At 47.8% G+C, this 13278-nt stretch overlaps 1 protein-coding gene across 6 annotated transcripts in view; it reads left to right on the forward strand.

Moving 5' to 3' along the window:
• Positions 1 to 5911, forward strand: part of LOC105493730 (HECT domain E3 ubiquitin protein ligase 4) — a 226418-nt gene extending 220507 nt beyond the window's left edge. For all 6 annotated transcript variants that reach the window (XM_071071035.1, XM_071071036.1, XM_071071040.1 and 3 more), the window contains 4 exons: positions 1836 to 2002; positions 2361 to 2556; positions 2834 to 3056; positions 3576 to 5911. In XM_071071035.1, the coding sequence (XP_070927136.1) occupies positions 1836 to 2002; positions 2361 to 2556; positions 2834 to 3056; positions 3576 to 3712 (723 nt within the window). In that variant the 3' untranslated portion in view covers positions 3713 to 5911. The remainder of the gene's footprint in view (positions 1 to 1835; positions 2003 to 2360; positions 2557 to 2833; positions 3057 to 3575) is intronic.
• The last annotated feature ends 7367 nt before the right edge of the window (positions 5912 to 13278 follow it).

Raw genomic sequence — 13278 nt, forward strand, 5'->3', positions numbered from 1 at the left:
TGGTCGCCAAATGTAGGGAGGCAGTAGCCTATACACCTCCACAGACAGGACTAAGTCAGGGCTGTCTGGTGGCAAGGGACAGAAATCCCAGCCACAACCAGCTTTAGAAAAAATTGTTTAAAATTAGTTGCTCTTAGACTGGGCGCGGTGGCTCATGCCTGTAATCCCAGCACTTTGGGAGGGTTAGGTGGGCAGATCACAAGATCAGGAGATCAAGACCATCTGGCTAACATGGTGAAACCCCGTCTCTACTAAAAATACAAAACATTAGCCAGGCGTGGTGACAGGTGCCTATAGTCTCTGGCTGCTTGGGAAGTTGAGGCAGGAGAATGGCGTGAACCCGAGAGGCGGAGCTTACAGTGAGCCAAGATTGTGCCACTGCACTCCAGCCTGGGCAACAGAGCAAGACTCCATCTCAAAAAAAAAAAATTAGTTGCTCTTAAAACAAAAACCATGATGGGTTTGACTTCAGGCAGGGCCAAATCCAGGTATTCAAACAGTGTCATCTGGTATTGGTCTCAGGCCTCTTATCCAGATTGCTTTAAAAAAAAAAAAAAGAAAGCGGCCAGGTGCAGTGGCTCACCCCTGTAATCCCAGCATTTTGGGAAGCTGAGGCGGGTGGATCAGGAGTTCAAGACCAGCCTGGCCAAGATGGTGAAACCCCGTCTCTACTAAAAATACAAAAACTAGCCAGGCATGGTGGCGGGTGCCTGTAATCCCAGCTACTCGGGAGGCTGAGGCAGAGAATTGAACCCGGGAGGCGGAGGTTGCAGTGAGCCAAGATCGCACTACTGTACTCCAGCTGACAGAGCGAGAATCCATCTCAAAAAAAAAAAAAAAGAGGCCGGGCGCGGTGGCTCAAGCCTGTAATCCCAGCACTTTGGGAGGCCGAGACGGGTGGATCACGAGGTCAGGAGATCGAGACCATCCTGGCTAACACGGTGAAACCCCGTCTCTAATAAAAAATACAAAAAAAAAACTAGCCGGGCGAGGTGGCAGGTGCCTGTAGTCCCAGCTACTCGGGAGGCTGAGGCAGGAGAATGGCGTGAACCCGGGAGGCGGAGCTTGCAGTGAGCCGAGATCTGGCCATTGCACTCCAGCCTGGGTAACACAGCAAGACTCCGTCTCAAAAAAAAAAAAAAAAAGAAAGAAAGAAAAAGCAGTCTGGGTGCAGTGGCTCACGCCTGTAATCCCAGCACTTTGGAAGGCTGAGGCAGGTAGATCACCTGAGGTCAGGAGTTCGAGACCAGCCTGACCAACATAGTGAAACCCCGTCTCTACTAAAAATATGAAAATTAACCAGGCGTGGTGGCGGGCGCCTATAATCCCAGCTCCTTAGGAGGCTGAGGCAGGAGAATTGCTTGAACTCAGGAGGCAGAGGTTGCAGTGAGCCCAGGTCGCACCACTGCACTCCAGCCTGGGCAACAAGAGCAAAACTCTGTCTCAAAAAAAAAAAAAAAGAAAGAAAAGAAAAGAAAAAGCAAAGAAAGCAAAATTAGTCTCAGGCAGGCTCTCCCAGCACACGGGCAGAGGTGGCCTCCAGCAATAAAGGGTTTCCCATCATAGAGTCTGCCCGTGCCAGTGAGACAGGATCGCTGCCTCCAAACAGTCATGGGAAAAGGCCTGGAATGTGGGTCTCTCCAGCCTGGCCTCGGGCACATGCCCGGCCCTGAACTGATGGCAGGTTCTGATTGGCCAAGCCCATGTCACATGCCCATCCACACGGCCAAGGGTAGATCCCACCAGCTGCACCTGGGATTTGCCCAGCCACCTGGGGATCAGGGTTCCACTTCCCATGGCCTTGTAATGAGCCTCACTCTGCCTCCACCCTCCAGATCAATGACGAGACCGAGCTGGAGGCCCTGTGCGCTGAGATTGCCTCCCAGCACCTGGCCACTGAGAGCCCTGACAGCCCCAACAAGCCCTGCTGCAGGTTCACCTACCTGACCATGACGGGCGAGGAGGTGGAGCTGTGCAGCCGGGGCCGGCACATCCTTGTGGCGTGAGTGTGTGCACGTGGTGGGGGCTGGCGGGGGCCGGCCAGGGTTTGACAGCAGCATCTGTTCCTGGGCAATGGCATGAGGACCTAGGTCAGGTGACAGGTGGATTTCACCAGGGGAGGGAGATGAGGCAGGATGGTGGGTGCCAAGAAAGAGGGTCCTCAGCAGAAGGGGTTTACTAAGAAAACAGCAGCTCTGAGGTGGCGGCACCAGAGGCAGGAAAGGACTGGGATGACCAGGGCGGCTGGGCCGCAGGCCTCTCCCAAGAGAGGATCCAGGACCTCCGGCTGAGTGGGTGTGGCTCCCAGACCCAGCCTCTTTGGTGGTGGTCTCCCTCACCTGTGCCCCTCACCTGGGCAGGTGGGAGAACAAGGACATCTATGCGGCAGCCATCCGGAGCCTGCGGCTGCGGGAGCTGCAGAATGTGGAGTGTGTGACGGCCGTGCGGGCTGGCCTAGGCTCCATCATCCCCCTGCAGCTGCTGACTACGCTCAGCCCGCTGGAGATGGAGCTGCGCACCTGCGGCCTCCCCTACATCAACCTCGAGTTCCTCAAGGTAGACGGCCCAGGGCCAGGCTGGGCGGGGAGGTGGTGAGCCCCAGGCCTGCCTCCCTGTCACCCTTAAGTCCAGCAGCAGGCATCGGCAGTGGCCTGTCTCAGCTCTGTCCTTGCCACAGACCTGTATCATTGTCATCATTGTCATCTCCCTGTGCTCACAACCCACACGCTGCACCCTGCCCTGGGATTGGGCCTGGCCCGCAGACCCCAGGGCTGGGGAGGCACTGGGTAGGTGGGGTTCCAGGGCTCCTGACACCTGGGCCTCTCCTCCCCAGGCCCACACCATGTACCAGGTGGGGCTGATGGAGACGGACCAGCACATCGAGTTCTTCTGGGGGGCCCTGGAGATGTTCACCCAGGAGGAGCTGTGCAAGTTCATCAAGTTTGCCTGCAACCAGGAGCGCATCCCGTTCACCTGCCCCTGCAAAGACGGGGGCCCCGACACCGCCCATGTGCCCCCGTACCCCATGAAGATCGCCCCCCCAGATGGCACAGCAGGTACCGCCCTCCCCTGGCCATTTCCCAAGTAGGGACACACTAGCCCTTCTCTGTTTGGAACTGGGGCTGCCAGGCCCCATGTGAAGGGAGAACAATGAACAGGAGCCCCACACGCCAAAACCCAGACATCACTGAGGATTAGGGCCGGGCTGGAGCCAGCCATGTGGGTCTGCTGTTAGATACCTTCTCGTATCTCAAAAGAAGCTGAAAATCCAGAATGCTTCAAATCTTCTAACTTTTAAATGCAGAAAAATGGGTAAAAACAAAACAAAACAAAACATTTTGCTGGGCAGACAAACCCATCAGCAGTTTGGCACATATGCTGTCCAGCAGCTCTCTCCCCTTTTCCCTCCAAGAACTTCTCCCAGGTTCCCAGGCCCTCATTCCCATCCTGCTGGGCGCCAGGATTGGCTTAGGGCTACCCTAGGAGGCAAACCTGGAAGCGGAGGCCAGCCCAGCTTCCATGGGAGCCTCACAGACGGGGGCCCAACCCTCTGACGCTGGCTCGGTTTCTTGTAGGTTCCCCAGACTCTCGCTACATCCGCGTGGAGACCTGCATGTTCATGATCAAGCTTCCCCAGTACTCCTCTCTGGAAATCATGCTGGAGAAACTTCGTTGTGCCATTCACTACCGCGAAGACCCCCTCAGTGGCTGACAGGAGGAAGCCCCAGAATTAGGAAGTCACTGAGGCACCTGCTCTGCCGGCTTGGGAAGCCACTACTGCAGCCCGTCCCTCCAGGGCCCTGCGTGAGGAGTTGGCAACATTTTGCTTTTCCGAACTTTCGTCCACGTTCCAGGGCCTCCTGGAAGACTTAACCTTTTGTCTTTGTACGTTTCGTGATGGGTTGGTTCTTTTGCTGCCTGTTTGTGGTCTATTTGTAGGATAGTTTAGTTCCCAGACAGTTTGTGTCTAATTTGATCTTCTTGGACATTGTCCCTCGTGGCCACCAGATTCTAATGCCATAAGGCCCCAGCTGGTTCCCCATCACAGAACCACCGAGCAGGAAGCCAGGGGTACAATGACCTCAGCCACACAGAGCATCCGTGCTTTAGCAGAGCGCCTCCACAGACAAGCCTGTGGCCAGCCCTCCCCTCTGGCCTCCAGCTGGAGTTGCTCCAGAGGCAGCCCCAGCAGGCCTCCCTCCACCTAGAGGTGGCTGGGCCAGTTGCCCAAACATGGGAGACACACAGGGAGCTTTATATGTTCATCTTCCTGCTTTAGAACTTGCTCCCAGTCTTGGTTTTTCTGAGGAAAAGCCCACAGTGGTTTCCCTGCTCGTCCCAAACCTCCCTATCTGCCATCTGTCTCTGCTGGGCCCTAGTCTGACAGTTTTCATCTGAGGCCTCCTCAGGAGCAGGAGACTCAAGGGTTCATCCCGACCTTAATTCACAGAGCCTAGCTGGGTGCATCCCAGCTGCAGGGGGTGAGAAGACACCCAGAGGTGGGAGACAGTGCTCAGGTGGGGGCCTCCTCTGAGACTCTGGTTGAAGAGGAAAGCACATGATTCAAGCCTACCCCACAAAAAAGGAGCACAAAATGCTCAGAAATGGCCCTTCCTCCCTGCAGTGACATAGGACAAGGGAAAGGGCCACACCCCCATTTTCAAAAGAGTGGACTGAGGTGCTCTGCTCAATTCGGGGTCTGCCTTAGTGACCCAGACACGCAAGTCCAGATGGAGACTCCAGGGGGGTCCTTCTGCCCCTCTGGCCAGCCCTGCCTAGCACTCCCCATCACCCCGTGTAAGTGTGTGTGCCAGGGCCGGGCTGCCTCCAGGCTCACCCACTGCCCCAGTGCATCTTTGCCCCAAATAGGTCTTTGTCCAATGGTACTCTGTTCATGAGCAGCACAGGCCATTGTTGGACACTGTCACTTTGGGCCTTGCCAGGTCTCACAGAATCACATCGCTGTATTTATTGTATAATATTGTGAATATTGGAAGTTTTGAGTGAGTGCTATCTAGAAGGTTTTGGAGTGTGGATGCTGGTCCAAGAAAGAAGATGTGCCCTGGCCTGCTGGAAAGATTGTGAGTTCTAGAGATAGAGCCGTTAGCATCCATCTCCTCCCTGTAACTCTTAGGAAATGCATCAAGGACCATTATAGAAAGGATCCCCTGACCTCAGGATGAAATCGACCTAGGGTTAATCATGACAGCTGCATCAGTTGTATTTGATGCGAGTCACCTCTGGAGGTGAGTGCCCGCAAGCAGGTCCCCTGTTTTGAAAGAAGATGGTCAGCCCACTGCCTCCCCAGCAGCCACAGCTCCCTTGAGTGGGGGGGGGCGGTCACATCCAGGATGTATTCCTGACAACAAGGATCCTTTTATTTTCATTTCTGCAAAACGAAAGAGCCTTTGGATTTATTAGAAATGGTTTTTCCTCCCTGTATCTTTAAATTCTTGGTTCTCTTTAGTCCTCATCCCTTGAATGGACTTGTCAGCTACCTCCCCAGGAGGAGTTCAGAAGCTTCTGTTGGCCATCACTTGAGTAGATGACAGCTGTATCTGCTGCTAACATGGCTGCTTCTCCGAGAGCACATTGAGGTCCAGACAGTTCCAAACCTTGGCCCTAAAAAATGTGTGCTGTAAAGTTACTTGATGTATATTTATTATAATTATTTATGGTTGCATTTAACAAACTTTTCATTCAATCTGATGCTATTTACACCATGCTGTGTAAAGGAAGCTCACTAAAGGAAAAAAGTCACACCAATAAATAACCTTCATCTAATTTTGATTTACCTTAAGAGTTGTGTGATCATCTACTCTTGCTGAGCAAGTTCAAAGACTGGCATGCTTGGATGGCTCTGATATTTAAGTGCTGCCAAGTGGCTAGGAATTAAAGTGTTTCTAATTATTATGGTCTCTTGGCATTTGACGTGATTCTTACCCCATGAGGCTTTTAAACTACCCTTCCCCAAACCTGACTCTTGAGTCTGTGCATTGCATGTAGAAATTACGAAGGCAGGGGAATCCAAGATCAAAGCTAAACCTAACCCTATATTCCCTGCCCACTTTTTGTCCTGGCAGCTAGTCTTTGCACTTGGGCCTGGTGTGGGCATTTTTCTCAAGCGGACTGTTACCGTGGCAGAGTCTGGGCCCCTCAGACACAGCTCCTCCTTCAGGAGCAGGTGGTGGATGTAGACCTACCTTGTGCAGAAGGGACATACAGGAAAGATGTGAGGACTTGCTGAGTCCTGCTGTCCATGATCAACACTCAGCTCCTTGCACAGCTGCCTCACTGGCCAGGGGGCCCAGGTTGGCTATACTCTGAATAATCTCAGTTCTCTGTGACCTGCTTGTCCCCTCCTACTGTTCCATGGTAGTCTTCACCTAGAGTCACTTTATTCTCATGCTTTCAACTCCACCTTTCTTGTACTTCATAAACGCTAACTTTGGAAGGGTGGCAAGATGACCAAGTAGGAACAGCTCTGGTCTGCACCTCCCAGTGAGACCAACACAGAAGGCAGGTGATTTCTGCATTTCTAACTGAGGTATCTGGCTCATCTCAATGGGACTGGTTAGACAGTGGGTGCAGCCTACGGATGGCGAGCTGAAGCAGGGTGGGGCGTTGCCTCACCCAGGAAGCACAAGGCGTTAGCAAACTCCCTCCCCTAGCCAAGGGAAGTCATGAGGGACTGTGCCGGGAGGAATGGTGCACTCCAGCCCAGATACTACGCTTTTCCCATAGTCTTCACAACCTGCAGACCAAGAGATTTCCTCCCGTGCCTACACCACCAGGGCCCTGGGTTTCAAGCACAAAACTGGGCGGCCGTATGGGCAGACACCTAGCTAGCTGCAGGAGTTCTTTTTTTCATACCCCAGTGGCACCTGGAATGCCAGTGAGACAGAACAGTTCACGCCCCAGGAAAGGGGGCTGAAGCCAGGGAGCCAAGTGGTCTAGTTCAGCAGATCCCACCCCCATGGAGCCCAACAAGCTAAGATCCACTGGCTTGAAATTCTGACTGCCAGCACAGCAGTCTGACGTCAACCTGGGATGCTCGAGCTTCTTGTGGGGAGCAGTGTCTGCCATTACTGAGGCTTGAGTAGGCGGGGTTTCCCCTCACAGTGTAAACAAAACTGCCAGCAAGTTCGAACTGGGTAGAGCACACCACAGCTCGGCAAAGCCTCTGTAGCCAGACTGCCTCTCTAGATTCCTCCACTCTGGGCAAGGCAGCACTGAAAGAAAGGCAGCTGCCCCAGTCAGGGGCTGATAGATAAAATTCCCTTCTCCCTGGGACAGAGCACCTGGGGAAAGGGGTGGCTGTGGGTGCAGCTTCAGCAGACTTAAACATTCCTGCCTGCCAGCTCTGAAGAGAGCAGCCGATCTCCCAGCACAGCACTTGAGCTCTGCTAATGGACAGACTGCCTCCTCAAGTGGGTCCCTGACCCCCATGCCTCCTGACTGGGAGACACCTCCCAGCAGGGGCCGACAGACACCTTATACAGGTGAGCTCCGGCTGGCATCGAGCAGGTGCCCCTCTGGGATGAAACTTCCAGAGGAAGGAACAGGCAGCAATCTTTGCTGTTCTGCAGCCTCCGCTGGTAATACTGGTCTGGAGCGGACCTCCAGCAAACCCCAGCAGACCTGCAGCAGAGGGGCCTGTTAGAAGAAAAACTTAACATACAGAAAGGAATAGCATCAACATCAACAAAAACGACATCCACACAGAAACCTCATCCAAAGGTCACCAACATCAAGGACCAAAGGTAGATACATCAACGAAGATGAGGAAAAACCAGCGCCAAAAGGCTGAAAATTCCAAAAACCAAAACATCTCTTCTCCTCCAAAGGATCACAGTTCCTCCCCAGCAAGAGAACAAAAGTGGATGGAGAATGAGTTTGACGAATTGACAGAAGTAGGCTTCAGAAGGTGGGTAATAACAAACTCCTCCAAGCTAAAGGAGCATGTTCTAACCCAATGCAAAGATGCTAAGAACTTGAAAGAAGGTTAGAGGAATTGCTAACTAGAATAACCAGTTTAGAGAAGAACATAAATGACCTGATGGAGCTGAAAAACAGCACAAGAACTTCGTGAAGCATACACAAGTATCAATAGCCAAATCGATCAAGCGGAAGAAAGGATATCAGAGATTGAAGATCAACTTAATGAAATAAAGTGAGAAGACAAGATTAGAGAAAAAAGAATGAAAAGGAATGAACAAAGCCTCCAAGAAATATGGGACTATGTGAAAAGACCAAACCACATTTGATTGGTGTACCTGAAAGTGACAGGGAGAATGGAACCAAGTTGGAAAACACTCTTTAGGATATTATCCAGGAGAACTTCCCCAACCTAGCAAGACAGGCCAACGTTCAAATTCAGGAAATATAGAGACCACCACAAAGATACTCCTCAAGAAGAGGAACACCAAGACACATAATCATCCCATTCACCAAGGTTGAAATGAAGGAAAAAATGTTAAGAGCAGCCAGAGAGAAAGGTCGGGTTACCCACAAAGGGAAGCCCATCAGACTAACAGCTGATCTCTCTGCAGAAACCTTACAAGCCAGAAGACAGTGGGGGCCAATATTCAACATTCTTAAAGAAAAGAATCCAGAATTCCATATCCAGCCAAACTAAGCTTCATAAGCAAAGGAGAAATAAAATCCTTTACACACAAGCAAATGCTGAGAGATGCTATCACCACCAGGCCTGCCTTACAAGATCTCCTAAAGGAAGCACTAAATACGGAAAGGAAAAACCGGGACCAGCCACTGCAAAAACATATCAAATTGTAAAGACCATCGACACTATGAAGAAACTGCATCAACTAATGGGCAAAATAACCAGCTAGCATCATAATAACAGGATCAAATTCACACATAACAATATTAACCTTAAAAGTAAATGGGCTAAATGGCCAAATTAAAAGACATAGACTGGCAAATTGGATAGAGTCAAGACCCATCGATGTGCTGTATTCAGGAGACCCATCTCACGTGCAAAGACACCTCACGTGCAAAGACACACATAGGCTCAAAATTAAGGGATAGAGGAATGTTTACCAAGCAAATGGAATGCAACAAAAATCTGGGGTTGCAATCCTAGTCTCTGATAAAACAGACTTTAAACCAACAAAGATAAAAAAAAAAAGACAAAGAAGGGCGTTACATAAAAGGATCAATGCAGTAAGAAGAGCTCATTATCCTAAATATATATGCACCCAACAGGAGCACCCAGACTCATAAAGTAAGTTCTTAGAGGCCTACAAAAAGGCTTAGACTCCCACACAATAATAGTGGGAGACTTTAACACCCCACTGTCCATGTTAGATCAATGAGACAGAAAATTAACAAGGATATTCAGGACTTGAACTCAGCTCTGGACCATGTGGACCTAATAGACATCTACAGAACTCTCCACCCCAAATCAACAGAATATACATTCTTCTCAGCACCACACTGCATTTATTCTAAAGTTGACCACATAATTGAAAGTAAAATACTCCTCCGCAAATGCAAAAGAATGTATTATAACAAATAGTCTCTCAGACCACAGTGTAATCAAATTAGAACTCAGGATTAAGAAACTCACTCAAAAACCATACAACTGCAATGGAAACTGAACAATCTGCTCCTGAATGACTACTAGGTAAATAATGAAATTAAGGCAGAAATACATAAGTTCTTTGAAACCAATGAGAACAAAGACACAACGTACCAGAATCCCTGGGACACAGCTAAAGCAGTGTTTTGAGGGAAATTTATAGCACTAAATGCCCACAGGAGAAAGCAGGAAAGATCTAAAATTGACACCCTAACATCACAATGAAAAGAACTAGAGAAGCAAGAGCAAACAAATTCAAAAGCTAACAGAAGACAGGAAATAACTAAGATCAGAGCAGAACTGAAGAAGATAAGAGACATGAAAAACTCTTCAAAAAATAAATAAATCCAGGACCTCATTTTTTCAAAAGACTAACAAAATAGACCACTAGCCAGACTAATAAAGAAGAGAGAAGAATCAAATAAATACAATAAAAAACAATAAAGGGGATATCACCACTGATCCCACAGAAATACAAACTACCATCAGAGAATACTATAAACACCTCTATGCAAATAAACTAGAAAATCTAGAAGAAATTGATAAATTCCTGGACACACACACCCTCCCAAGACAACCAGGAAGAAGTCGAATCCTTGAATAGACCAATAACAAGTTCTGAAATTGAGGCAGTAATTAATAGCCTACCACCCAAAAAAATCCCAGGACCAGATGGATTCACAGTCAAATTCTAACACAGGTACAAAGAGGAACTGGTACCATTCCTTCTGAAACTATTCCAAATAAAAGAGGGACTCCTCCCTAACTCATTTTATGAGGCCAGCATCATCCTAATACCAAAACCTGACAGAGACACAACAAAAAAAGAAAATACCCCTGATGAACATCGATGCGAAAATCCTCAATAAAATACTGGCAAACCGAATCCAGCAGCACATCAAAAAGCTTATCCACCAGTCGGCTTCATCCCAGGGATGCAAGGCTGGTTCAACATACTCATATCAATAAATGTAATCCATCATATAGATAGACCAATGACAAAAAACACATGATTATCTCAATAGATGCAGAAAAGGCCTTCAATAAAATTCACCTCTTCATGCTAAAAACTCTCAATAAACAAGGTATTGATGGAACTCATCTCAAAATAATAAGAGTTATTTATGACAGACCCATAGCCAATATCATACCGAATGGGCAAAAACTGGAAGCATTCCCTTTGAAAACTAGCACAAGACAAGGATGTCCTCTCTCATCACTCCTATTCAACATAGCATTGGAAGTTCTGGCCAGGCAGTCAGGCAAGATAAATAAAGGGTATTCAAGTAGGAAGAAAGGAAATCATACTGTCTCTGTTTGCAGATGACATAATTGTATATTTAGAAAACCCCATTGTCAGCCAGTTGCAGTAGCTCATGCCTGTAATCCCAACACTGTGGGAGACCAAGGCAGGCAGATCATGAGGTCAGCAGTTTGAGACCAGCCTGGCCAATATGGTGAAACCTGGTCTCTACTAAAAATACAAAAATTAGCTGGGCATGGTGACATACGCCTGTAATCCCACCTACGCAGAAGGCTAAGGCAGGAGAATCACTTGAACCCAGGAGGCAGAGGTTGCAGTGATTGTGCCATTGCACTTCAGCCTGGGCGACAGAGCAAGACTCCGTCTCAAAAAAAAAAAAAGAAAAGAAAAGAAAAGAAAACCCCATTGTCTCAGCCCAAAATCTCCTTAAGCTGATAAGCAACTTCAGCAAAATCTCAGCATACAAAATCAATGTGCAAAAATCACAAGCATTCCTATACACCAATAACAAACAGAGAGCCAAATCCCATTCACAATTGCTACAAAGAGAATAAAATAACTAGGAATACAGCTTAGAAGGGAAGTGAAGGACCTTTTCAAGGAGAACTACAAACCACTGCTCAAGGAAATAAGGACACAAACAAATGGAAAAGCATTCCATACTCATGGATAGGAAGAATCAATATTGTGAAAATGGCCATATTGTCCAAAGTAATGTATAGATTCAATGCTATCCCCATCAAGCTACCATTGAGAATTAGAAAAAACTACTTTAAATTTCATGTGGAACCAAAAAAGAGCCCGTATAGCCAAGACAATCCTAAGCAAAAGGAAAAAGCTGGAGGCATCATGCTACCTGACTTCAAACTATACTACAAGGCTACAGTAACCAAAACAGCACGATACTGCTACCAAAACAGATATATAGACCAATGGAACAGAACAGAGGCCTCAGAAATAGCACCACACATCTACAACCATCTGATCTTTGACAAACCTGACAAAAGCAATGGGGAAAGGATTCCCTATTTAATAAATTGTTCTGGGAAAACTGGCTAGCTGTATGTAAAGCTGAAACTGGATCCCTTCCTTACACCTTATACGAAAATTAACTCAAGATGGATTAGACTTAAATGTAAGACCTAAAACCATAAAAACCCCAGAAGAAAACCTAGGCAGTACCACTCAGGACATAGGCATGGGCAAAAACTTCATGACTAAAACACCAAAAGCAAGTGCAACAAAAGCCAAAATTGACAATTGGGATCTAATTAAACTAAAGAGCTTCTGCACATCAAAAGAAACTATCATCAGAGTGAACAGGCAACCTACAGAATGGGAGAAAATTTTTGCAATGTATCCATCTGACAAAGGGCTAATATCCAGAATCACAAAGAACTTAAACAAATTTACAAGAAAAAAACAAACCCCATCAAAAAGTGGGCGAAGGATATGAACAGACACTTCTCAAAAGACGACATTTATGCAGCCAACAAACCTGAAAAACAGCTCATCATCACTAGTCATTAGAAAAATGCAAATCAAAACCACAATGAGATACCATCTCACCCCAGTTAGAATGGCGATCATTAAAACGTCAGGAAACAACAGATGCTGGAAAGGATGTGGAGAAATAGGAATGCTTTTACACTGTTGGTGGGAGTGTAAATTAGTTCAATCATTGTGGAAGACAGTGTGGTGATTCCTCAAGGATCTAGAACCAGAAATATCATTTGACCCAGCAATCCCATTACTGGGTATATAAATCATTCTACTGTAAAAACACATGAACACGTATGTTTATCGCAGCACTGTTCACAATAGCAAAGACTTGGAACCAACCCAAATGCCTATCAATGATAGACTGGATTCAGGAGATCGAAACCATCCTGGGTAACACGGTGAAACCCCGTCTCTACTGAAAATATAAAAAAATTAGCCGGGCATGGTGGCGGGTGCCTGTAGTCCCAGCTACTCAGGAGGCTGAGGCAGGAGAATGGCATGAACCCAAGAGGCAGAGCTTGCAGTGAGCCCAGATTGCGCCACTGCACTCCAGCCTGGGCGACAGAGTGAGACTCCATCTCAAAAAAAAAAAAAAGACTGGATAAAGAAAATTTGGCGCATATACACTGTTATAAAGAAAGTTTTGGTGCCACAGAAGAAATAGCACTCAAATATAAAATTTTCTTTTTAATTCTCAGCAAGGCAAGTTACTTCTATAGAAGGGTGCACCCTTACAGATGGAGCAATGGTGCGTGCACACTTGGACAAGGGAGGGGAAGGGGTTCTTATTCCTGATGCATGTGGCCCCTGCTGCTGTGTCGTTCCCCTATTGGCTAGGGTTAGATCACACAGGCTAAACTAATTCCTATTGGCTAATTTAAAGACAGTGACGCAATGAGTGGTTTGG

Source organism: Macaca nemestrina, chromosome 10 (genome assembly GCF_043159975.1).
Source record: "Macaca nemestrina isolate mMacNem1 chromosome 10, mMacNem.hap1, whole genome shotgun sequence".
In the NCBI taxonomy this organism is placed as follows: domain Eukaryota; kingdom Metazoa; phylum Chordata; class Mammalia; order Primates; family Cercopithecidae; genus Macaca; species Macaca nemestrina.